A 25,688-nucleotide genomic window follows, 5' to 3' on the forward strand; every position below is an offset into this window, starting at 1 on the left:
CCCAAATACCCTGTCACACCCAAATCTCATCAGCCACCTATCCTGCGATTGCCCAACATATGACCAAGGAACTCAAGTATTGTAGACCATATACGAAAATAGCAAGGGCATCATATCAGAAGGTAATTAAAAACCCCAAACCCTCCCTCCTTTTTTTCAGAATTGTCAATAATAAGGATTCTCTCTCTCACTGCCTCCCCAAGCAAAAAAACTAAAAAAAAGATAATTCTAGCTGTTCCATTAAGTTTCCATGATAGCTTCCATGGAATAATCAAACTGCAATGAGCAAGATCCTAAAATTACTTCACCTCAAACAAATAACTAACCTAGAGCTTCTCTACAGGAACAACCATGTCAATCAGAGAGATTCTACAACGGGACAAAATATAGACAAATCTATCATATTTTTCCTCCTTAAAATCACTAGATTTCTTCTAACTAAATCCACCTTCCTTCCCCCCCAACCCAAACCTAACTAGTAGAGAGGCAATAGGGACCACACCAGCCAGTCTCTCCAAATTTAACCTTCTACCAGACATAAGCCTCAATAAAATGAAACTAAATAATGCTTCATATCTAGCATTGATACTTCTCCATGAACCCTCCTTTTAACCAACTTCCAAGCAATTTCCTGTCTCTCCATAACCCACTTTGTTCTAGATCTTTGGGCTAATGGAAGCTATGTACTTCAGAGCAATCATGAATCTCCTATCATCTCTAATAGCATTGTCACTATGCCTATAGATTGTGCTGCAATACTACTGACTTTCTGGGTCTGAATTGAGTGATGGCAGGAACGATGAGGACAAGATTCAGAGTGAGGGATGAGATTTGGGCTTGGCAAGCAATCTGCAGCAATACAAGACAAAAAATTTACTTCCATCATCCCATGGTTTGCAAAGAGAGAAATAATAAGGCTTCAAATGATTTTTTATTGTATTCTGGCAGGCATCTAGATTTATGGTCCCAAATCCTAGGTATTCAGTTTGAGGACATCAAACTCTTATTTTGACTTCATATCCATTTCGATAATTTTGTAAATCCCTCAATTTGAACATGGGTAGTAGCCCCTTGGTGCCCTCTCTAACATGATAATCTTTTTTATCTCAAAATTTTAAAAAAAAATCACCTTGCACAGCCACTTTTTGAGGAGTGCCATGTAGATAGGAATAAGATATTTACTGCCAAAATCCCAAAAGACAAATGTTTTTTCACAACCTCCAAACCAACAAGGTAACCTTCATTTCTACATCCCATCACCCTAAAGGAATTGTTAAAGAGGAAGAAAATCATGGTATTAAAGAAGACACAAATCAAAGTGTTAAAGAAAAAGTAAATCAGAATGTTAAAGAGTAAAAAAATCAGAGTGTTAGAGAAAATATAAATCAAAGCATTAAAGTGGAAACAAATCAGGTTAAAGGTGAAAATTACATCTTTTGTAATTAATTGTAATTAATTGTCAATTTCCTTTTTCGTCCAAGAAAATATATATATACATATATACTTCTAATATTCAATAAAATACACATCAATCACAACCATTCCTAATAGCAAACAACATTTCAAGTCTCAGACTTCTTAGCCAAAAAACCAAATTTGAAAGTAAAGACAAATAACATATAAGAAGGTAAAACTTAGTATGTTTGATGAGGGTGAGTCTAGAATTTTTTTTAAGGAGGGGTTCTTCAATGTTAAATCTTGTAACAGAATTCTTTTAACGCTCAATATGTTGTTGGATGTTCCCCCTAGAAGAATATTTTGTAAATGAAGGAGACTTTTCCTGGGAAGTTGATTGGAGAAGAATTTTAAACAGAAAACCTTACGAAGAAGGATAGATGCATGGTGAACAGGTGTTTATGCATGGTGACCAGGTGCTTTCTATACTCCGTGCGTATGATCCTCCAAATCATCTCCTTCTCTAAAGCACAGAAGTCAAAGAGCTTTTGGATTTAAACCTTCATATCCTCAAATCTGTCTTTGGTGGTTACTGCCTAGATCAAAGATGAACTGTTCGGTTGGAATGGTATTTCTACAACCAAGCACGGAAAAAAATTCTCAGAACTCCTTCCACAATCTATCTTTTCAACCACCAGGAAAGAGAAACCAAAGAGCTTTGATGATTGAACTTCCCCTTTCGCATCCATCAAGGATCACCATCTCAAAATCCTTGTCTAATCTTTGGGATAGAGTACTTTTTTTAGCTTCCCCCTAGACTGGAGCTCATGCACATTTTAAAGATGTCTCCATGGATATCTTGCAAAGAGACCAAATTGCCGTTTTCTATAGATTTTATGTTCTTTGTTTTGTTTCCATTTTTCCTTTTCCTTCTCTTAGTCTAAAAATGATCCTTACTCGACCAAAAACTACATAAAAGGGTATAGTTGAAGATCTTCAAATCAAGACGCAACAACAAAACACAAAATTAATATCGTATTCTGAACTATGAAAGAAATCAAATGCAAACGAAGAAAGTGCTATTTTGAGTTCTCAAGCCCATCCCACAATGACAAAAGAAATCAACATTGTATAGCCCTGAACTATAAAAAAATCAAATGCAAAAGGAGAAAGTGCTACTTTCAGGTCTACCAACATGAAGCAAGTAATTAATGTTGACCTTATTTAGAATTGTCCACTAACTGATGCTTTGGAGAACTTTCACTTTCCAAAGAAGAAAGAAAGGGAACATTTACCAATATAAGGCCTCAAATTCCCGTACCTTCTTCACGTGTTGGTTCAAGTACCATCACTAGAGCTGCCACATAATCAAAACCTCTACCACCATTGACTTATAAGATGGTAATGGAGAACTAGCACCCGACCCCAATTAGTTTTGCAACCATCATAAACTTATACAGAATATTTCTTCTGAAAAAACAAATAATTCTTTTCAAAAGAGGACCTACCCTAACATTCACTTTTCTTTTTCTTTTTCCTTTTTGGAGAGAAAAACAAGTTTATTGCGAAAGGGAAAACATTGCAAAGAAACCAGTGGATAACTATCCAACTGAAGCTAAAGAAGAAGAACATAGCAGAGAGTAAAAAAAGATAACACATAAAAGGTAACAGATCACGTGACTATAGCATCCAAGAGCCTGTAAAGGACAGTAAGGGAAAGGTCAAAGTATTTCCCATGAGCCTTCGCCAAAAGGGAAGCCATGAAAGTCATCTTATCCCAAATAGATGTGTCCGGCAAAGATCAGCCATCAAATATTTGTTGATTTCTTTCTAACCAGATTGTCCAAAGACTTGCAAACAATGCCATGGTGAACTAGCCTTCTTTCCAACTCCAAAACCACAGATATTGCTGTTGATGAAGCATTCAAATGAGGAAAAATTCATGATCAGTTAAAAGTATCAAATAGACCAGTCCACAACTTCCACACCATCACAATGTAGAAAAAGATGATTATGTGCTTTCCCTCCTTTATGACACATTACACACCTCTCAGGAGATAAAGCTCAGTTAAGCCTATGAATTTGCAACAACTGGTTGGTGTTTGGTTGATTCAAAGAATTGATGTCAACATAAAAACTTTCACATTTGAAGGAATCTTAACTTGTCAGAATGCCTTGGTAAAAGAGCTCTGGTAACACTTAGGGTTTTTTGCAATGTAATCGAAAAATGATTTATAGGCTTCTGATGATTCAAAGGTCCATACCCTACAATCACTCTATTGAGAGGGTTGAAAAGAGTGTAACAAATTCGACATGGCAAGGAGTTCATTGGTTTCTCTATCCTTCAAACTATGGAAAAACTGAAGATTCCAAGTAAGTGAATATTCCAGGAATCCATTCGGCATGGCAAGGATGTTCTATCCACCGCTCCAAAAAAGTTCTTTCTTTAGATGTTTACTGTATCTCACATGAAATTGAGTGTAACCAAAAACAAGCCGCTGTATTCATGATGACTTTCTCTGTGATGGCTGGAAAATTGACCCTTTCTTCCTCTATCCTCACATTAAACACCTTCGCCTCCATCACCGCCTTCTTTTCAACCCCATAATTTAACCATAAAACATATAGTAAAGCTGATAAAGATTTTTTAAAACCAGTTTCATCTAATAGAATTCTGGCCAACTGACTAGAGCACTAAGAAGACATGATAATTAAACACAAATATCATTTATGTTATCCCACTGCTTTTGTTTCATGATTGCAGAATAACAGGGAACATCTTGATATGTTAGCAGCCTAATGTGTGGATGCATGTAGCATTTCTTTTGCTACATAACATGGAACCAAGTCATGGAACAAGCATCAAAAAATAAGCGCAATATATGATTTTCTTTCAATAGCATATTAAGTATAAGCAAGATAGTTACAGTGGCAGAGGACAAGATATCCTCCATGAACATTCGAGAAGAACTTCATATCAGACATAAATTACAAGCACGTGCAATACATGATATTGCCAAAAAAATAAATGATTCTCCAAATAAACATCAAGCAAGTATAATTATCGAAAAAATTATCTCCAGCCAAATGCACACAGAAAATCCATTTCTTCAAGCTGTAAATGCAAGTAGTCACTATTCAGTGTACATATCTAAATATACATTCCACCTCGTTTAGGGAAAAAGAGTAATATTATAAACAAGGCACCACATAGTGCCACAGAGTACATGAGCATTCAATATTATCCAGCTAAGAATATGCCTAAATGCAGATTGGAAAGGAAAAAACTTCAATACAAACTATTTATTGCTAAAGAAAGCCATAGGACAGACCTCGTGAAACCGGCGAAGATATGGCAAAAATTGGAGGATATTCAATCTCACCCAGTATCATGGTACATTCCACTTTTAGAACTTTATTAATGTCTTCATGCTTTGGCCAATAGACCTGGTCACAATATTTTAATAATCCTAATAAGTAGGCAAGCATCCATTGATATTCAAGAGTTTAAACAAAGATGATAGTACTGCTACATGAATTACCTCTTTTGTAGCATCAGGAATAGCAACGAAATTTGAGAGCGATCTCTCTCCTACAAACCACTGATATTTCAAGACTAGTTCAGGATCAACTCTAAGAGTGCTATCTAGGACAATTGTGAAGTGACAACGGCAAGAGTCTTCTTCACAAGGTTGATCAATGGAGGCTTCTTTAAGCAGATAACCAGAAGGTAAGTGATTCTTCCACTGCTCAACAAGGAAGCCAAAAGTTGACTCTGCTCAAAATACCACCAAATTCAATGTTAAATATCCAGAGATCATAAATCTATTAATGTAAAATGCAACTATCTTTGCGTATAGATGAAGAGTTAGATTCACCAATTCCAGATTAAATGAAACCTGAGATAGATACAAAATCTAAAGGCAAGAGAATCATACTTACCACCAAAGAAAACCACATAAAATTACAAATATTACAATGTATACATTAACTCCATCAAATACCACTTGTTCAGTTTCACCGAATGCAGAAATATCAAGATGGTTAAAGAAATGGTAACTTAGGTTAAAGGTACCCTGTAATCAATTGTACTTTACTGTCTATACTATTTTCCATGCTAATACAGCTAAATATGTAGGATTGCAATATTTAATTGAATACAAATCAAACCATTCTTAACATGGTATTAGAGGTAAATAATAATCCTAAGTTTCTCACAAATCCTAAACTGGCTTTATTACTAGAATAAAAAGAAAGAACCATGAACCCATATCCTGCCTTCACAATCACAGGCCAGCATTCGTAGCCGGAATAAGTCCCTGCCGTGCCAGAAAACAACCCTGCTACCACAGAAAAAAGCATGCTCCAGCACCCAGTTTCAGCGAAAGCAACTTTATTTTGCCTCTCTTTTTTGCCCCTGTTAAAACCAGAAAGGCAACTGCATCCAGCAAGAACAGCAGCCGGCCACGCACTCTATTTTGTGCTGCTCAGTCGTGCATTCTGTTATTGCCCTGTTTTTCGTGCGCACAACCCTGTTTCCACACTTTATTTTTCTCTGTTTTGACTTTGCTTCACATTGCTTTTTATTTTATTTTGCGTTAAGATCTGCTCAATTTTCGTACAGATCTACATTGTTTCAGTGCTCTGTTCTACTCTGTTTTTGGGGACCCATTTTGCTCCATTTCAGCTGCACAACCAGTCAACAGCCATGCAATAAACCAGAACACCTATCTCCTATTGTTTTTCTCCAATAAAGTAGCTCCAATAAACTCTTGTTCCAATTGGCCTTACTTGCCCCGAAAATTTTCAAACAATGTCAAAGATTACGTCTCAAGTTACAAGAGCAAACCTTAATATAGCAACTTTTGTTCTTTAGTAAATTTAGGGTGAAGATCGAAAGACTAAGGACCCGACTTGAGTCTCTAGAGAAACAAACAGATACGGAGTAATTTAAAGATTCGTGGATTAGAGACTCAAAAGCCACATTTCATATGACTAATACTTCTAAAATAATTTTCAGACATATTTCTACATCCAAATAATAAAAAGATTGTCACTGCAAATAATTTTCTCAATACCATTGCGAGCAAAGGCGGTCGTAAGCTTAATCCTATCGTTCTCCAAAAAAATATATTACATGTTTCCAAACTGTGTACTAATCTTATATCGATCAATAAGTTAGCACAACACTTGAATTGCAAACCAACATTAAGACCGAGATTTGAGAGAGATGATTGAAAATGTTGCAGTTAGAAACATATTCTACTATTTGGATGCACCTGGGAGATCCTTATCTGCTATTACTACCAATTTCATACACAAGATTTGACTCCATCATAAAAGATTTAGGCAACTATCATTTTCCATCTTAAAGGTTATGTTTTCCTCATTGTTTAAGAATTCGGAATATAAAAATTTCCAATGCAATATCTATGAGTTTGCAAACATAAATCTGTAACATTTTCTATTAGTAATAAACAAAATTTAGTTCCATTTTCATTAATCCACAGTAATAATTGGGGACAAACTCGCTCAGCTAATATTGAACTCGATGGCTTGTATCATTTATTGATAATTGCAATAAATTCATCTGACTGTTTTTACTTAAAGTCAAATTTGATGTCAGTCATATTATACCTCAGTTTTGCTACATGATGAAAATTCAATTCGAAAAAGGCATAAAATGATAATGCACACAATGTCAAAGTTTTTTTTAACAACACACTTTCATCGTTATTTTATCAGGAAGGAATTCTCCATAAATTATCAATAGTCCACACTCCACAACAAAACAGAATAACGAAACGCAAGAATAATTACTTTTTAGCCACCACTAAAGCTTTCCTTTTCACAAATAATGTTTCAATATTGTTTTGGGACTGACTTTGATTCTGGATCTGAGATAAGTCACAAAAATATATAAAATATGATATTATACTTATTGTACTTCATAAAGGCTACATTCAAAAAAAATTGCATCATTTAGCCTTATAAAAAGAAAACTAATTCTTGAACCCTTTTTATGCCCATGTCAAGTTAAGGTACTGCAGAAGAAAAGACTGCAAAATCCAATCCAATTTGTTGTAATCGATTAGTTAACATGTTGGTTAACCGTATTCTGAAACATAAAAAAAATTATTGGCCTATCAAATTATCTATCGAGTCTTGAAAAAAATTCAACAAAAAACATAAATAAATCCACTATCTGATTTACGTCAAGCAATACATGGAGTAATTCCCGATATAGTAGTAAAAGCAAGACGTGTAGCTGGATCAACTTATCAAGTTCCCATTGAAATAGGATCCACACAAGGAAAAGCACTTATTATTCGTTAGTTATTAGGGACATCCCGAACACATTCAGGTTGAAATATCGCCTTCAAATTAAGTTCCAAATTAGTGGATGCTGCCAAAGAAAGTAGCGATATCATACACAAAAAGGAAGAAATTCATAAAATGACAGAGGCAAATAGAGCTTTTGCACATTTTCATTAATCCATGAACATGATCTATATAGACACATAGATCCATGAATCCATACATCTCGATTGGAAAAGAATGAAGAGAATGCATTAAACACTCTTTACCCTATCTCACAGTTTCTATTATTTGATTAATGCTAACAATCCTATAAGAATTTGTTCACAAATTTGAATATTAAGTTTATATAATCCTCTTTGAGGCATTATCTTGTGGACAATATATAAATGTTATGAATATGGACATTCAGGCACTTGAAAAAAAACAGACATGGAAAATTGTAAATCTACCTCAAGGCAAGAAACCAATGGGATGCAAATGGATCTTTATCATTAAATACAAGTAGATGGGACAATCGATAGATATAAAGCGAGATTAATGACAAAAACTATGCAGAGACATAAAGGATAAATTATTAAGAGACATTCACATCAGTAGCCAAGACAAATACTATGCAAATCTTATTGTCCTTAACTATTCATTTTGATTGGCAACTACAACAATTTGGTGTAAAAAATATCTTCTTACATGGAGATTTAGAAAAAAAAATCTACATAAATATTCCATCAGGTTTTGACAGAGAAGCATGTTCAAATAAGGCATATAAATTAAAAAAAACTCTGTATAGACTTAAGTTATCGATAAAAGTATGATTTGATAGGTTCACAAGGATGACGATGGATATGAGATTTAAACAAATTAAAAAAAACCACACTATGGTTATCAAACACTAAGAGATTGAGAAAAATACAGCTTTCATAGTATTTGTTATTGACGTTATCGTAATATGAGATAATAAAAAAAATGATACCAAAACATTGTATGACAAAAGAATTTCAAATCAAAGAACTTGGTAGGTTGAAGTACTTTCTAAGAATTGAAGTTGCCCACTCAAAATCTAAAATTTTTATTTCTCAACAAAAATACATCCATAACCTATTGAGGGACACTTGTAAGTTAGCATGGAAACCAACAAGCACTTTTATTGATCATAATCACAAATTAAGAATAGCAGAAGAAAATACGTTAGTAAATAAAAAAATATATCAGAGACTACTTGAGAGATTAATATACTTATCTCACATGAGACCAAAGATTGCCAACGTAGCGAGTGCTATAGGGATGGTAGAAGAAAATACGCCAATAAAAAAATTGTATTAGAAACTAGTTAGGAGATTAATATACTTATCCTACATCATACCAGACATTGCCTATGCAGCGAATGCTATAGGTCAGTTCGTGCACAATCCAAAAGAAGTGCACCTACAAACAATCTGCAAAGTACTGCATTGCCTTAAAGAGTCACCTAAAAAATTAACTATGTTCAAGAAGAGTGATAAACTACTCCTAAAATCTTATACTGATATATGTTACGCAATGTCAATTGTAGATAAAAAGTCTACCATAGGATGCTATACTTTTTTTCGGAATAACCTACTTAACTAGAGAACTAATAAGCAAAATATAATTGCGAGATCAAAACCAAAATCAAAATTTCAGGCAATGGCACGAGGGATTTGCAAACTATTGTGAATAAAAAAAATTAGAAGATCTTAAAATCAAGTAGGAAAACTCTATTCGCCTACGCTGTGACAACAAATTGAACATAAGCATTGTCACAATCTAGTGCAACAAGACCGGATCATACACATTAATATCAATAAATATTTTATCAAATAAAAATTTGGCAACGACTTATTATGTAACTCATGCATGTTTACCAATTTTCAACTAGCAGACGTGTTAACTAAATCTTTAAGTAATCCAGCATTCCGAATTCTCATTGGCAAACTGGAGATCGACAATATCTATTCCCCACCTTGAGGAAGAATGTTAAAGAAATGATAAATTAAGCTAAAAGTCATAAAAGTAAATTACACTCTTTATCATTAATTATAATTTATTATCTATTTTCTTTTCCATCCTACAAAACTTGTATATATAGTTGTAATATTTAATAAAATAGACATCAAATTATTCTTAATAAAGATAAATATTAGAAAGAAGAGTTTCAGAAAATTCATCCTTATTAAATGTATAGCCAAAAATGTAATGTAGACAGTGAGGAAAAAGACCCTCAAATACATACCTGCTGCATGTTCTGGACAGCAAAACTCCCAACCATCACGAATGCACAGAGCTGTATGTGCAGGATAACGCTTCGAAATTGCAATCTCGTCCCGTGAGAGATCTGTAGCAAATTCATGATAAAGAGCAGAGAATATTAGCACAGATTAATTTGAGGATCTCTTAAAGCTAAAAATCTAACACCATTATTCCAAGCCCACTTTGATGCCACTAGTGAGTTAAAGAAATATCAAAACTAGAGCCAAGCTATGAAGGTTAGAGATGTATTATATCACATATTACCTCTATCATTGAATTTCTTCAAGGTAGGACCAACAAGCAAAATGGAAGCTGCTTCTAAATGAGTCATCTTAAGTATTGGATTCTCCTCCACCCGCAAATGCTAAAGAATAGCAATATAGTTGATATAAAATCACATATATTAACACAAGGTATAAACTACATGAGAATAATATTGACTTGTGCCACAAACAATAATTTCTTTAAAAATTATGTAGACACTTTTTTGTTCTACTATAAATGGTGGATGATCTAATGTTAACAAAAAATAAAAAGGTTTAACTACACCTTAATGATTAACTGAATGCATAACTTAAAGGGATATGAAAAGCACCTAGTATGTGTTACATACTCATCAACTAATTTTCATCAATAACACTCAATCATCACATTACAGCTGTGCAGTAGATTTAATATATTCAAGAAGCCTATTTCATAAAAACTATTTAGCTCAATTTATTATTATTGATTTTGGAGAAAAAATAATTTTATTTCTCATCTTTTAGGTTGTTGCACTTGAGATATTTATAAAATTCTTAACTTGTTAGTTAGAAAATAACTATTCTACTACAATTCTTATTACATGAGATTACTATTCTAATAGAATTCTATTTAAATGAGATTATTATTATCATAAAATCCTAATTACATATAATAAACTAATTAAATAATAAATTAAAATAATTAAATAATAAAATATGGTACTCAACATCTTCTCTTAAGTTGGTGCAGAGATATCACACATGCCCAACTTGCAAATTAAGTTGCAAACTGGAACCAGATATGTCAGGCAGCAGCTCGGCCTGGTTCTGCTCAAAAACGGCTCGAATTCGATTCGAAAACTGCTTGAAGTCGGCTCCAAAATGGCTCGACTCGGCTCCTTCTCCGGACAGGTCTGGTTCCGTTGCGCTCAGATCTGGTCACATGGGTCGGTTCTTCTTGTCAGACAAGCAGATCTGTTTCTTCAGCCACTGGTCGGTCTTCTGTTCAGATGCACACAGATCTGATCTCTTCGGCTGCTGGTTGGTCTTCTTGTTAGACACGCACATATCTAATTTCTTCCACCGCTTATTGGGCTTCTGGTCAAACGCGCGCAAATCTGATATCTTATCCTCTCTCTCTCACATTTGGCTTTCTAGTGTGGTGATGGGAGTAAATCTGGATAAGTGGGTTTTAATCCAGTCTATTATGCTATTTAGAGTTTGAAAAAAACTCTAAAATTAAAATCCTAAAATAGTTTTATTTGACTCTGATACCATATTGATTTTGGAAAAAAAATAATTTTATTTCTCACTCTTTAGATTGTTACACCTGAGGTATTTATCAAATTCTTAACCTACTAGTTAGGAAATTACTATTCTAATAGAATTCTACTTAAATGAGATTATTATTCTCAAAAAATCCTAATTACATAATAATAAATTAATTAAATAATAAAATATGTCACTCAACACTTATACAAGTCATAGATCAAAGGGAACTTCCAACATTTTACTTCATGAGTACATAATGCTTTATTAAACTATTAAAGTATTCCAAATATACATGTCTAAGATTTCATAAACACAAAATCCATTTCAATTTTTTTAATATGTTAAACTATAATGTTAGGTCTGTCAGATAACTGAATGGCCACCCTAATCATATTTTTCCTCTGAGCTGGGGCGATCCTCTACTGTCACGTAATTCAAAGCTGGAATCTACCTGGCAACTACCCACGTTCTAACCACACAGTCTGGTCACATCAACCAGACTTGAGTCCTGTCTCCTTAGAACTAAAGGATACAGAAATACATCCTATAGAACAGATCATCTTCAATACATCTCATACTTTTCTCCCAAAATATATCTATATATATATATATGTTAAACTATAATAAATATTATGCATGAGAGGACTCCCTAAAACCACATTCCCCTAAGTGAGGAAATGATAGCTGCAGAAGATAGTCAACTTTAGACCTTAGAGACAACTCCAATACAGGAAAAAGCATGAAATAGGAAATATTTTCAAACATCGAGAGGGTATGTGGATAGTGAAGGAAAAATTCGCAATTAAATTTTCTACTTTTTAAATTTGTTTCATGATAATTAATTTACAACGACTGGATATATATAGGAGAAAATTAGAGAGAATTTTCAGTAGGAAACTAAATACAAACCAATTCCCAGAAAATAAGATTTTCTAGTTATGCAAATCGATTATGATTCTACTTTATAGGGAAATTTATCTAAAGATACCAATTCGTATAGGAATTAGACTTCTGATAAAAAGTCAGATTTCTACAAGAAGCTTACAGGAAACATGAATGACTGGAAGACAAATGAATATGATCCCTCTTCTTGGCCCTATTCAAGTGTGTTAACGATGAGGCTGACAATGTACCAGTTTGGAGCCTAAAATCTAAGGGACTTTCGCCGCAAAAGTCTTTTTACTCACTTGGCCAAGGGAGTGGGAATTGTAGAAAATGAATCAGTTGGTCAGCTGCATATTAAACCTAATTAGCATAAGACCTGTATTTTTTTCTAATTAGCATAAAATCTATATTTTCCATATTAGAGTTAAACTTTTAACTTTTATAAATTGGTGGAATTCCTATGTTTTAGGTGATGAAAATTAGGAGAAAAGATTCACTTCATTATGAAAGATACAAAAGGTATTTATACACCATACACTTAAGGAGAATCATGACTTACCCAAATTCATCACCTAAGACATAGTGTTGGGAAGTATGTATTATGTAGGAAAGTGAATCTTTATATAATCACGATAAAAGGTATATTAGTAGAATACTCATACATGTAATTAACTGTATGTTTCCTTTTATTACCTCGAGAATTTGTATATGTAAGACCGTCTACATCAATAATAGATATAATATTTAATTCTTCCATATGGTATCAGATCTCTAGAGAGAATCTCTATTCTTCTTTTACAAACTTTAACAAGCCTTCAATGCCGAAATATTAAAAAGAAAAAAAAAACTCCTAAGGGGGCCAATACTCATTGCTGGCCACCACAACCCCAGCAGCCAGCCATCACAGACCGGCCACCAGCCATTGAGACCTATCTTCATCATGAGCTCTAGATCTTCCAACTGCACCTCCAACTGCGCATATAAGCATTACAGTCGCACAGCTCCTATCCATTCAGAAGCAACAGTCCCAGCCATACAGCTCCAGCCTCCATTCTCTACAGCTGCGTGCCCGCTAGGTTGTGCACCTATGTACTAGCCACAGGTCTGCAGCGCGCACCACCAACAGGCCATGCATCTGCCTCTCTTTTTCCCTTAAACTAGCAGCAGTTGTCACCTTATTGTTTATATTGGCCTCAATTGTCCCAAAATTTTTAGATCATATCGGAGGTTTCGTCATAAGTGACAAACCCTAACATGGCAAATACATAACAACTCAAGAGAGAATTCTAACCAATTTAGGTAGTTTATCATCTGAACATGAAAAATTATTAGAACTTGCCACAATTAGTCAAAGAGATCCTCAAGGGAAAAGGAACTAAATCACATTATGGGCACCAGACCTCAACCAAGAGACCCTCAATCTGATGCATGGGATGAAGAAGACTACATGATAATGGTCTAACTTCAGAACTCGATGTCACCTGAAATAAGCAACAGCTATATATCTCTTCCCACCACTAAAGAGGTATGAGAAGAAGTTCGAGAAACCTATTCCAGCATAAAAGATGCTGCCTAGATATATGACCTCACGATGAAGACATGTCCACAAAGCGTGCAAACAAGTTAGTAATTGAGTATTCTTTATTACAACGGTTTTTTTTGGATTCAAGTAATAAGGTGGAGTTCATGCTCTTGCATATTTTTGCTATTACTGAAGAACTCCTCAAAGACTCTAGCTAAGTCCACTTTGATCCCCATCCTAACACTCCCTAAAGAACTCTAGGATGTACCATGCATGGGAATCTACAAGATTCCTACCAAGATTTGCTAAATGGGCCAGACCAAATAAAGTACGTCAACTAAAGAGGGCACTTTATGGAATCAAGCCCTTAGAGCACAGTTCGGCATATTTGCAAGGGTATTGATAGGCTTGGGACATAAATAGACTCAGGTAGATCACACTTTATTTATCAAGCATTTAGAGACATGAGGAATTACAACTCTTCTAATATATGTCGATGACATTATTGTAGTAGACGATGACAAAAATTAAAAATTAATACTTAAGCAACGTCTAGCAAGAGAATTTAAAATGAATGAGTTAAATAAATTGAAGTACTTATTTGGAATTGAAGTCATCTACTCAAAATCTATGATTTTCATCTTCTAACAGAATATATTCATGACTTGTTAAGAAATACTGGCAAACTAACATGTAAACCAGTTATTACTCATATTGATCCTAATAATAAATTGAGACTAGTAGAGGAGGATATACCAATATATATATAGAGAGGTATTCAGAGATTGATTAGTAGACTAGTATATCTGTCACCACAAAATTAGATATTGTTTATGCAATGAGTGTTGTAATTCAGTGCATGCACAGTTCTAAAGAAGTGTACCTATAGTCAGCCTACAGAATATTGTTGAAGTTTTTTGGAGAAAATAAACTTCTAATTTTTATTACTTATGATTTGTTTACATTTAGAAAATATATATACATTGGTTATCCTTATTCTATTTGTACTCTAATTATAGGATATAATTATACTATTAGAACTATAACTAATATAGTATTCTACTTAGCATGAAATCTTCATCAATACTCCCCTTCAAGCTGGCACAAATATATCACACATGTCCAACTTACAAATCAGGTTCAGAAAAAATTTATTGCATAATCATTTGGTGAAAATTTCAACCACCTGGTCGCCAGAAAATACATGATACAAGCATAAAGACTCACCAACCACCTTCTCTTTTATGAAGTGTCGATCAGTCTCAATGTGTTTTATCATGTCATATTGAACTGAATTATGAGTAATGTTAATTGTTGCTTTATTGTAACAAAACAGAGATAGTTTCTCATCTTTAAGCAGTTTTAACCCTCTCATTAGCTTTAGCAACAATAGTACTTTACATACTCCTTGGACATTGTTCTATATTCTGCTTCAGCACCGGAACGAGCAACCACATTTCGTTTCTTACTTTTCCATGTGATTAAGTTGCCTCCTACAAGTTTGCAGTAACCTGTAATTGATCTACTATCATATAGGGATCCAGCCCGATCGGCATCTGTAAATGCTTCGATTTAAAGGGACCATGCTTAGAAAAGAGCAGATTTTTTCCTATCGCAGACTTCAGGTATCGTAATATGCGGAAAACAGCATGTAAATGAGTCTCACGAGAATCATGCATGTACTGACTCACAAGACTAACTGCATATGTTATATCATGTCTTGTATGTGAGAGATAAATGAGTCTTCCAACTAGTCTTTGCTATCTTCCCAAGTCAACTAATGTACCACTACCTATTTGCAATTTGTGGTTGCTCTCAATAGGTGATTCTGCCGATTTACAACCCATTATACCAGTCTCCTCCAGTAAGTATAGTATATGCTTCCTTTGATAAATGAAGATCTCCTTATTGGACCTGATAATTTCAATCCACAAGAATTATTACAATTTTCCTAAATCTTTTATTTCAAACTCTTGAACAAGATGTTCCTTTAACCGAATCATCTCCTTTGTATCATCTCCAGTCACCACAATATCATCCACATAAATAATGACAATAGGAACCTTACCCTCACAATGTTTGATAAACAAGATATGATCTGTATTACTTTGTTGATATCCAAAACAGATCATAACTCTTCTAAACCGTTCAAACCATACTCTTGGAGACTGCTTCAATCCATATAAGCTTTTTTTAATTAGTAAACTTTTCCTTGCGTACTCTCATCTTCAAATCCATGTAGAATTTTCATATATACCTCTTCCTCTAAGTCTCCATAAAGGAATGCATTTTTTACATCAAACTGCTGTAAATCCCAATCAAGATTAACTGCGCAAGATAAAAGTATCCTAGTTGTGTTTATCTTCACAACAGGTGCAAATATCTCCTGATAAGCAATCCCATAGATCTAAGTAAATCTTTTAACCACCGATCTAGCTTTGTACCTTTTGATCAATCCGTCTACTTTGCGTTTTACGATGAACACCCATTTGCAATCAACTATCTTCTTTCTCCGTGGGGGTGAAACAAGTTCCCATGTTTCATTCTTTGTCAATGCTCTCATTTCTTCAATCATGGTTTTCTTCCACTTATGATCTCCTGAAACTTCTCTCCAATCCTGTGGAATAGGCACAGAGGAAACAGAAAAGACAAAATCTCTACAACAGGGAGATAGAGAGTCATAGGAAACAAAATTAGATACAGGGTGCTTAGTGAAAGTTCTTGTTCCCTTTCTAACAGCAATAGATTTATCTGATAAATCACAACAGAAATACAACTCACCAGTATCTTCTGGAATCAGAGAAGATTCTTGACTTACGACAGACTGCATGATGATTTTTCCAAACTTCTTTCTCCTTAAATACCTTTTCAAGTCTGATTTACCTAGACATCCAACATTATCTTCTTGATTAAGACTTGTTGTAATAGAATTCTCCCCCTTAATATGATTCTCAATTGTTATCCAATTAAGTATCACTTCCTCCTTCTCACTCTCCCCCTGAAGAGGTGTTGGGTTTGAGTTGAAGTAAGATTCATTCTCCCTAAAGATAACATCCATAATTATAAAGTATTTTCTAAATGGTGGATGATAACACTTGTAACCTTTTTGAGTAAAAAATATTTAACAAATACACACTTAAGAGCTCTAGGTTCTAACTTACCCACATTTCTAATATGAACAAAGCACACACATCCAAACAATTTTGGGGGAACAACAAAGAAATTTTTTTCTTGCAAAAACCTCGATAAGAATTTTAAAATTCAGACCCCACAAAGTATTCTATTGATAAGATTAGCAGCTGAGAGAACTACATCTCCTCAGTAACTATTTGGTAGATTCATGGTGAACATTAGTGACCTAGCTACCTCTACTATGTGTCTATTTTTTCTTTCAGCAACTCAATTTTGTTCACTGTTGTAGGCACAACTTGATAATGAATTATTCCATTTGACTCCAAGTAGGCACAGAACCCACTATCCATATATTCTGTACCATTACCAGTTTGCAGAATCTTAACTTTAGCATCAAACTGTGTACATATCATTTTGTTAAAAGATTGAAAACATGAAAATATATCACCTTTTGCTTTTAACAGATAAATCTATATTAATCTAATACATATAGTCAACAAAAGTAACAAACTATTAATGACCAGAAATAGAGATATTTTGAGTAGATCCTCACACATCATAGTGAATAGTCATAAAAGGATCAGTACTTCTATAATTACTTAAATGATAAGAGCTCCTATTATGTTTAGCAAGTTCGCATTTATCACAAAACAAAGACTCTATATAAGTTTTTTTAAGTAACTTAGAATATAATTTTTTTAAAATAAAAAATGAAAGATTTCCCAATCGTAGATGGCATTGTAGTATCTCCATATTGACTTCTTTATTCTAAAAGGTTGCTTGATTTCCAATTAAATCCAGATGTCTATTCAAAACATATAAACCATCTTGCAGTCTAACAGTACCAATCCTCTTTCCGGTTTGAAGATCTTGAAAGATGCAATGATTAAGAAAAATATTCAATTCTACAGTTGAGATATCTACTTATGGCACTAATAGATAAAAAATTGTCAGAAAAACTATACACATGTAAGACTGAAGATAATGTAATAGTAGAACTACAATTAATGGAATCTTTTCCTGACACGGGAGTGTATGACTCATCTACTATACAGACATTATACCCTTCAGTACAAGAAGAATAGGTTAAGAATTCTTTACAAGAGCTTGTCATGTGTCTGTTACCTCCAGAGTCCATGATACAATTATCAGGAGTGGAAATAGGATGAACAATACATGATTTTACCATATTTAATGTACCAACAGTTGATAAAGAGTTAAGTTGACTCAGAATGCGCTTCAGATTTTGAATTTCTTCTATGAAAAAGGCTCCAACGGATAGGGAACCAGGTTTTTCCCTAACTTCAATAAAATTTACTTGAGCTCTTGTGGTTCCACCTCTTCTTCCTCCCCGACCTCTAATTGGTCTTACATGCAATTTCCAACAAGTTTTCCTAGTGTGTCTTGGCTTGCCACAATACTCACACTTTTATACATCTTTGTATTGATCAGACTGAGCAATTAATCCAGCCTTCTCAACTGGTGCAATGTGAAACATGGCATTTCTTCTACTCTCTTTTTACTAAACATAAGCAAAAGTTTATTCTAATGAATGAAAAGGATCCTTACCAAGTACTTGGACCCGTATTTAATCATATTCGGTGTTCAGACAACCTAAAAAATTATAAATTCGCTCTTTTTTTATCAATTTCTGAAATTTGATTGTATCTGCAGAACACTCTGCTTGAAAATCTTGATAGTAATCTAAGTCCTACCATAATCCATTTAGTTCATAAAAATATTTAGAAACAGTCATCTCTCCTTACTTTGTACTATGAACATTATTCCGGAATTCATAAATATGGGTGCCATTACCCATATGTGAATATGTAAAAAAAGCTGCATTTTATATTTTTTCGACAGTATTAAGCAACAGATATATTCTACCAATATGGGTTGTATAGAATTTATGAGTCATGACATTACTAATGAACTCTCAGAGTCCCATCTATTATATTCTAAACTATCAACATCTGCTTTCTTCACCTCACCAGTAATGTAACCCTACAATCCTCTAGATTTGATGAACAATAAACAAAATTTCGACCAAGCAAGATAATTAGTTCCATCAAATTTTATGGGATTGATTTGTAATGAAGGATTATCAAATTTACTAACACTCACCGTTTTTACTTTTGTCATCTTAGAATGCTAAAAATACGAAGAAAAAAAAATCTAGTAATGAAAAACGGACCTCTTATCTGCACCAAGAAGCCAAAAAATCGGAAAAAAATTACAAAAAAACTGAAATCAGATCTGGTTCGGCTCTAAACAGCTCGAGTTTAGCTCTAAAACGACTCAGGCTCAGCTCTATAACGACTCAAAGTCGGCTTGGCTCGTCTTCTCCGGACAGATCTTTGAACGTGCGCAGAAAAAGGTAATGGTGTGGCCTTTTTTTACCGGTATCATTGATGTGAGGCTGTAATTTTTTACCAGTGCCAGTGGATGTGTGGCTTTAACTTTTTACCAGCGCCTCCGGATGTGCAGCTGTACCTTTTTACTGAAAATTAGGATATACGACACTTTTTACCGGCATGTGAGGATGTGCGGCTGCAGTTTTTTACCATCGCCTCCAGTGTGTTGTTATACCTTTTTAGCGTCTATGAATGTGCAGTTGTAGCTTTTTACCAACGCTTCTAAAGTGCAATTGCACTTTCTACCAGCACTTCTAAAGTTCGTCTGCACTTTTTATCAACGCTTACAAAGTGCGTATGCACATTTTACAAGCGCTTACAAAATGCGGGTTCAAATCTGTTTTGGGTGGTGATGAATGTATATCTGAATAAAAAGGTATCAACGAAGCATACGGTGTTATTTTAGGGTTTGAAAAGAATTCTAAACTTATATCCCTAAAATAATTTTATTTCGCTCTGATACCATGAAGTTTTTTGGAGAAAATAAACTTTTAATTTTTATTACTTATATTTTGTTTACATTTAGAAAATAGATATAAACTGGTTATCCTTATTTTATTTGAACTCTAGTAATAAGATATAATTATATTATTAGAACTCTAACTAATATAGTATTCTATTCAGCATGAAATCTTTATCAACAGTTGTATTACCTAAAAAGAAGACTTGAAAAAGGGATATTGTTCAAAAAGAATGACATATTGCTCTTAAAAGCCTATACATATGCAGACTACGGATAGTAGGTAGTCAATAGAAGACCTACCACAATATATTGCACCCTATTTGGGGGTAACCTAGTTTCTTGAAAAAGTAATAAGTAAAATAGAGTTGCAAAATCGACTGCATAACAAAAATTCAAAGCAATGACTCAAGAGGTATGTGAATTACAGTAATCAAATAGAATTTTAAAAGATCTGAAAATCAAGCGGAATAATTTCATACACTTATATTGTAACAATAAATCAATCACAAGTATTGCCTATAACTCGTTGCAACATAATAGAATATAGACACTTCATCAAAAAGAATCAAATTGAGGCTGAAAGGCACTTCATCAAAAAGAAACTAGACAATGGTCTAATATGTATTCATACATGCCAATCAGTTCACAATTGATCTTGTTATGACCAAATGCCTTATTAATTTGGAATTCTATACTATGAATGGTAAGTTAGGGATAGACAACATCTATTCTCCAACTTGAGATGGAGTACTAAAGAGTGTGTATTATATGTAATTAAGTTAAAAGGCATTAAGATAAACTACACCCTACATAATTAATCTCTGTTTATTTTTCTATTCATGAAAACTTGTATATATAGTTTTGATATTCAATAAAATATATATGAAACCATTCTTGACAGTAAGCGCTTCTCCAGACTTGTCACTTTAGCAATTTTTTACGTAATTTGGAAAAAAAGGAATACAAGAGCTTTTGAGAGTAAAAGGGCAAACTTTGATAGATGGTTTCAATCCCTAGCCTTTTAAATTACACATCATCCTCTTTAGTCTCGTGAGGACTTATGGGACTTGATAGATATTTTGATAGACATAAATATTTTATATGCAGGCTTGCACCCCTTTGGTGCTAGCAAACATATGATATTCTTTTTCCTGAAACAAAGCATGACATAGATAATCATACCCTTAGTAAGCAACAAAAAAAGCAAGTGAAGGAAAACAAACATGTAGTAAGGGCAGTAATCATTTATGCAACAGGAAAAGAAGATGTGTAAACAAGTTAATCTAGTGCATTGTTAACAAACATAAAGGAAAGCAAGTAAAAGACAATAGGAATTCATTAGGAAGATGATGACATCAACATTAGGCAGAGACCAAGCAAAACGAGTTGAAGCTGCTTTGATCAGTGGAAGTGTGTGGCACATCTAGTTAAGCACTCACTGTAAGGGCCAGACCAGAAAATATAGTAATTCAGAGTCCTAACCTCAAGGACTGGTAAGTAAGGGAAGCCCCTGAGAGTAGATATTTTGTTTTTACTGGCAGCTAACACCTGGAAACAAATCAATAAATAAACTGGTAGTTCTTGGTAACTCAATAAACAAACTGACTAGATAAATATTAATCGATAAAACACTAAGCAACATAGAACCAAACAGAACTAATACCTGTAGTCGAGGTTGACTTGCCATTGAGAGAGACTTCAACTTATTTTGCGCAACAGAGAGAAACTGGAAAATGGGAAAAAATCGGAAGAAAAAGTTAAATTTCAGTGCCAGGAGGTATATCCATTGAGGTATAAAAAAGGCGCTGCAGGAAGCCTGACTGTGATGATAATAAAATGTGAATTGTAAACTTGATCAGCACTATGAACAAATTCCAAAGGCTCACCTCCAAATTAGGAAGCTGAGGTAGGCTTGCAAGTGATGTGATCTGGTTTCCAGCAAGGTATAGTTGCTACACCAGTGAAACAAATATTTTAGGATCATAATGATAGTAATTTTTTTACAGAAAAGAAAGTAAACATCAAAAGTTTTTTACTACAGATCTGAGAAATAAAGACATATGAAACACAAACCTGGAGAGCTTTGCAATTCTCAAGTGGCTCAAACCCAGGGCCTTTAAAATCATTGAAACTCAAATCAAGGACCTAGCAAGAAAAAGCTGTCTTTATCAACTTGAAAAGCTACGACAGAACAATAAACTGAAAAATTGTTCTTCTAATTATGTCGGGGAGACAGCACATATATATAAAGGCACCTATGAGTATGAGAAGGAAAACCAAGACTCTTCTGTAAATCATAAAGGATATTAACTTTAATAGAACCCACCAACACAAGTTATAACTTAATGAGAAGACAATAAGAAAATTGTTTTAGTCACATAACTACCAAAAATGATTGACATATGGCTGCTCGAACAGAATTTTATAATTTTAATATGTTATCTATTTTATTTAATGATATAATTAGTCATTTGGATAGGTGTGAAGTTAGTTTTTGGGGATGTAGGAAGACAAGTGTAAAGGTAGTTTCAATAATGTAGCACATAAGTGCAAAAGTAGTTTCTAGGATGTGGCACAATTACTCCTTTTTTTTTAAATAAAAGAGAAGTGTATTATTATAAACATAAGTATCAAGGGGATATCACCCATATACAAAAATAATTACATATCAATCAAGTGGTAAATGACTATCCCAACATTTTCTCATTCTCTAATGTCATGATCAAACAAAATAGAATCAAAAGTGTGCATCCATCTATCCTTAATATTTATAAAGTCAGTTTCTATTCCCTCAAAAATTCTACTATTTCTTTCCTTTCACACTACCCAAAAAATGGAAAGCGGAAAGACTAAATGTCTTTTATTTTTACAGATTCTAGCTCACGCCCACAACTTTTTACTTACAGCACCCGCCATGGCCCAAATCATCCACATAAGCCCATAAACAGTAATCCAAATGCTGTACACAGCCAGGAACCCAAGTAAAATGTTATTAAAAGATTCCTCATCAGCTTTACACAAATAACACATATTTACCAAAATGTTACCTCTTCTCCACAGCGTATCAATAGTTAAGACACATTCTCTTGAGGCTTTCCAAGCAAAGAAAGCCATTCTAGGGGGAGCTTTGGATCTCCAAATCTGCTTAAACAGTGCTTCCATACCTGCACCTCCATCTCTCTTGGATAAATAATTGTAATATGATTTCACAGAAAAACCCCTTTGCTTATCCAGTTTCCACATCCTTCTATCCCTATGGTCCAACAAGTTTATGTCAGCCAAACATAGGAGCAAGTTGCTGTTCATCAACTTCTCAATCCTTCAAATTTCTTTTTATCTGCACACTCCATCCGCTGCCCTCTCCATCAGTCCCATACACCTTCTCCACCAAAATATCCCTTTAACAGGCAATGACATATATTCTTGGAAACCTGTCTTTCAGTTTGAAGCCTCCCATCCACTCATCCTGCCAAAACCGGATGCCCCCATCATTACACACCTGCCACCCAGTACACTCCTAAAAAAAAAACCTGTTTCTGCCCACACTGATTTTCTTTCACAGGCTCACCCCATGCGATTTATACCTTCCTCTTCGCCCCCCCATCTCTCTACCAATCACCCCATCTCGCCTCCACCACCCTCCTCCATAATTTCCCTTCCTCATTAAGAAACCTCCACAGCCATTTACCATGAAATGCATAATTCATCTCCACAATTGATCTTAAACCAACCCACCACCACCCCCCACAACCCCCCAAATAGAAAGATAAGAAGTGGCACAGTTACTCCTAACCAGGGAAATTGTTATTCTTACGAGAAGCTATGGTTTGTTGTGTATAACAGGAATTAGAATAAGATATGCAGAAAATCTCGTCAAGATATTTCTTGAGTACCTAAACTTTAAATATTGTTGAGTCTCTCTTAACGAGCTTACTATTAATCAAACACATGACTAGATCCTGAGAGAGAACCATAATAATTGGTATCAAAGCACAAAGTTATTGGTATTTACATTTAATATTTGAATATTTTCTCAAAACTTACTGGGATGATCAAGATAGACGATAGCAAGTTTGATTTGTTGACAAGTCAATTAGATAAAGTTTCCAAAGAACTTTTGCCAGTTGAAGTGCACCACATGAACATGGAGAATGCAACATCCATTACCGAGAGCACAAACGACGTTAGTCCTACCGAAAAAGAGGGCACTTTCACTCCAAAGTACACCTAATTGATGTCCCTAATAAGAAGCATGACAGAGCTGCTAGGAAGTCTCAAGACCAGGAAATGACCAACCAGATAGAGGCACTTTACATGCTCTATTTGGAATCATAGTAAGAAACATGATCCAGATGATGGTAGTGTCAATGTGATGCAACCTTCACCAGAAGTGTGCAACCTAGAAGGAGGAAAGGAGAGAGAGAGAGAGAGAGAGAGAGAAGAAAGGAAACCAGAAGAACAAAGAGGGAGATCAAGAGGGCGAAGTAAAACACAACTCTCCTCCCTTGACAGTGCTATGCGTTTCTGTGAGAGAAGGAAGATCAATGCTGGCAAGAGCTTTATGGTTTTGATCAGATGGTATATCCCAACTCTTAATCCAATAAGTCTAAACACCCTTTGTAGTTTCCTTGTGATAAACAATTAACATGGGCTGAAAACGGAGAATGCAGATTCAAGAATCAATTATTGGAAAATCAACATGGACCATTCTATCATTTACCGGCAACCAATTTCTTAAAATGATGCAACAAGGAATACTATTTGCCAATTATATGTTTATGGTTTACATCAAGTGGAAAAGTATCCATGACTTACAACCTTTGGCTTTTACAACTATACATGATTTATTTTTTTGAAATAACTATACATGATTTATGCAGTTAAGACAAATTTGCTTTCAACTACAAGGATCAAAAATCGGAGAAAAAATTATTGAGAGTATTAAGTAAAGGCACCAAAGAGGTGTCAGCTCTGTACAAGATATTTACAAATCAATTAGTATATCTATGACATTCCAAAATCTTCCACCCTAAAAATATCATGACCCAAAATTATCAACCCAAACCTGTGTAACCATCTATCCCTAACCCTTGACATCTCCCCCTTACTCCCCTCAATAACCCTAGCATTTCTCTCCTTCCACACCACCTAAAAGATAGTCAAAGAAATAATTTTAAGATAATTTTTCTTTTTACAAAAAACGCTCCCACTGCCAGAACTCCTTCCTCACAGACCCCCCAACGACCAAGGGGTCATTGGAGATTAGTTCTTATTCATTCGTCACACATAAGGCCTGACATTAACTATATTATAAGAGTACTAAGTCAGTTTATGCACAATCCCGAAGAAATCCACCTATAAGTAGCATACAGAGTATTAAGCTATCTTAAAGAAACAACTGCAAAGGGCATTTTGTTCAAAAATAATATTATACTGGTACTTACAGCATACATGGAAGCTGACTATGTTGGGTTTCACAAGTTATTGTACTTACAGGAAATTTTGTTCCACGGAGAAGCAAGAAACAAAATGTGGTAATTAGATCAAGTGCAAAATCAGAATTTTGACCACTGACACAAGGAACCTGACAGCTATATAAGATCATTAGTTCCTCTCTTAACAAGTCAATACTATTAATCAAAATCTCATTCACCTCCTAGTGGTTGCCAAGTTTTGCAAGAAGACCAATGGTGCTAGCTTGGTTTTTATCACTCTCTCTCTATGACATTTTTCTACTTTTTTGCCAGGGCCTTCTATTCTAGTAATTTGGGAGAACG

At 34.4% G+C, this 25,688-nt stretch overlaps 1 protein-coding gene and 1 non-coding gene across 3 annotated transcripts in view; both read right to left on the reverse strand.

The window, feature by feature from the left end:
* AIR9 (Outer arm dynein light chain 1 protein) overlaps positions 1-25,688 on the reverse strand; it is a 101,333-nt gene that overhangs the window by 61,379 nt on the left and 14,266 nt on the right. For both annotated transcript variants that reach the window (XM_088211200.1, XM_088211199.1), the window contains exons 5-12: positions 21,985-22,056; positions 21,798-21,863; positions 21,575-21,637; positions 21,394-21,459; positions 10,246-10,345; positions 9,965-10,066; positions 4,938-5,170; positions 4,728-4,842 (exon numbers count right to left, since the gene is read on the reverse strand). In XM_088211200.1, coding sequence (XP_088067326.1) covers positions 4,728-4,842; positions 4,938-5,170; positions 9,965-10,066; positions 10,246-10,345; positions 21,394-21,459; positions 21,575-21,637; positions 21,798-21,863; positions 21,985-22,056 — 817 coding nt within the window. The remainder of the gene's footprint in view (positions 1-4,727; positions 4,843-4,937; positions 5,171-9,964; positions 10,067-10,245; positions 10,346-21,393; positions 21,460-21,574; positions 21,638-21,797; positions 21,864-21,984; positions 22,057-25,688) is intronic.
* Positions 11,853-12,071, reverse strand: LOC148240281 (small nucleolar RNA U3). The gene has a single exon (XR_015816624.1). It is a non-coding gene; the product is annotated as a small nucleolar RNA U3 (small nucleolar RNA).

Source organism: Carica papaya, chromosome 9 (genome assembly GCF_054855325.1).
Source record: "Carica papaya isolate Zhongbai chromosome 9, ASM5485532v1, whole genome shotgun sequence".
NCBI lineage: Eukaryota > Viridiplantae > Streptophyta > Magnoliopsida > Brassicales > Caricaceae > Carica > Carica papaya.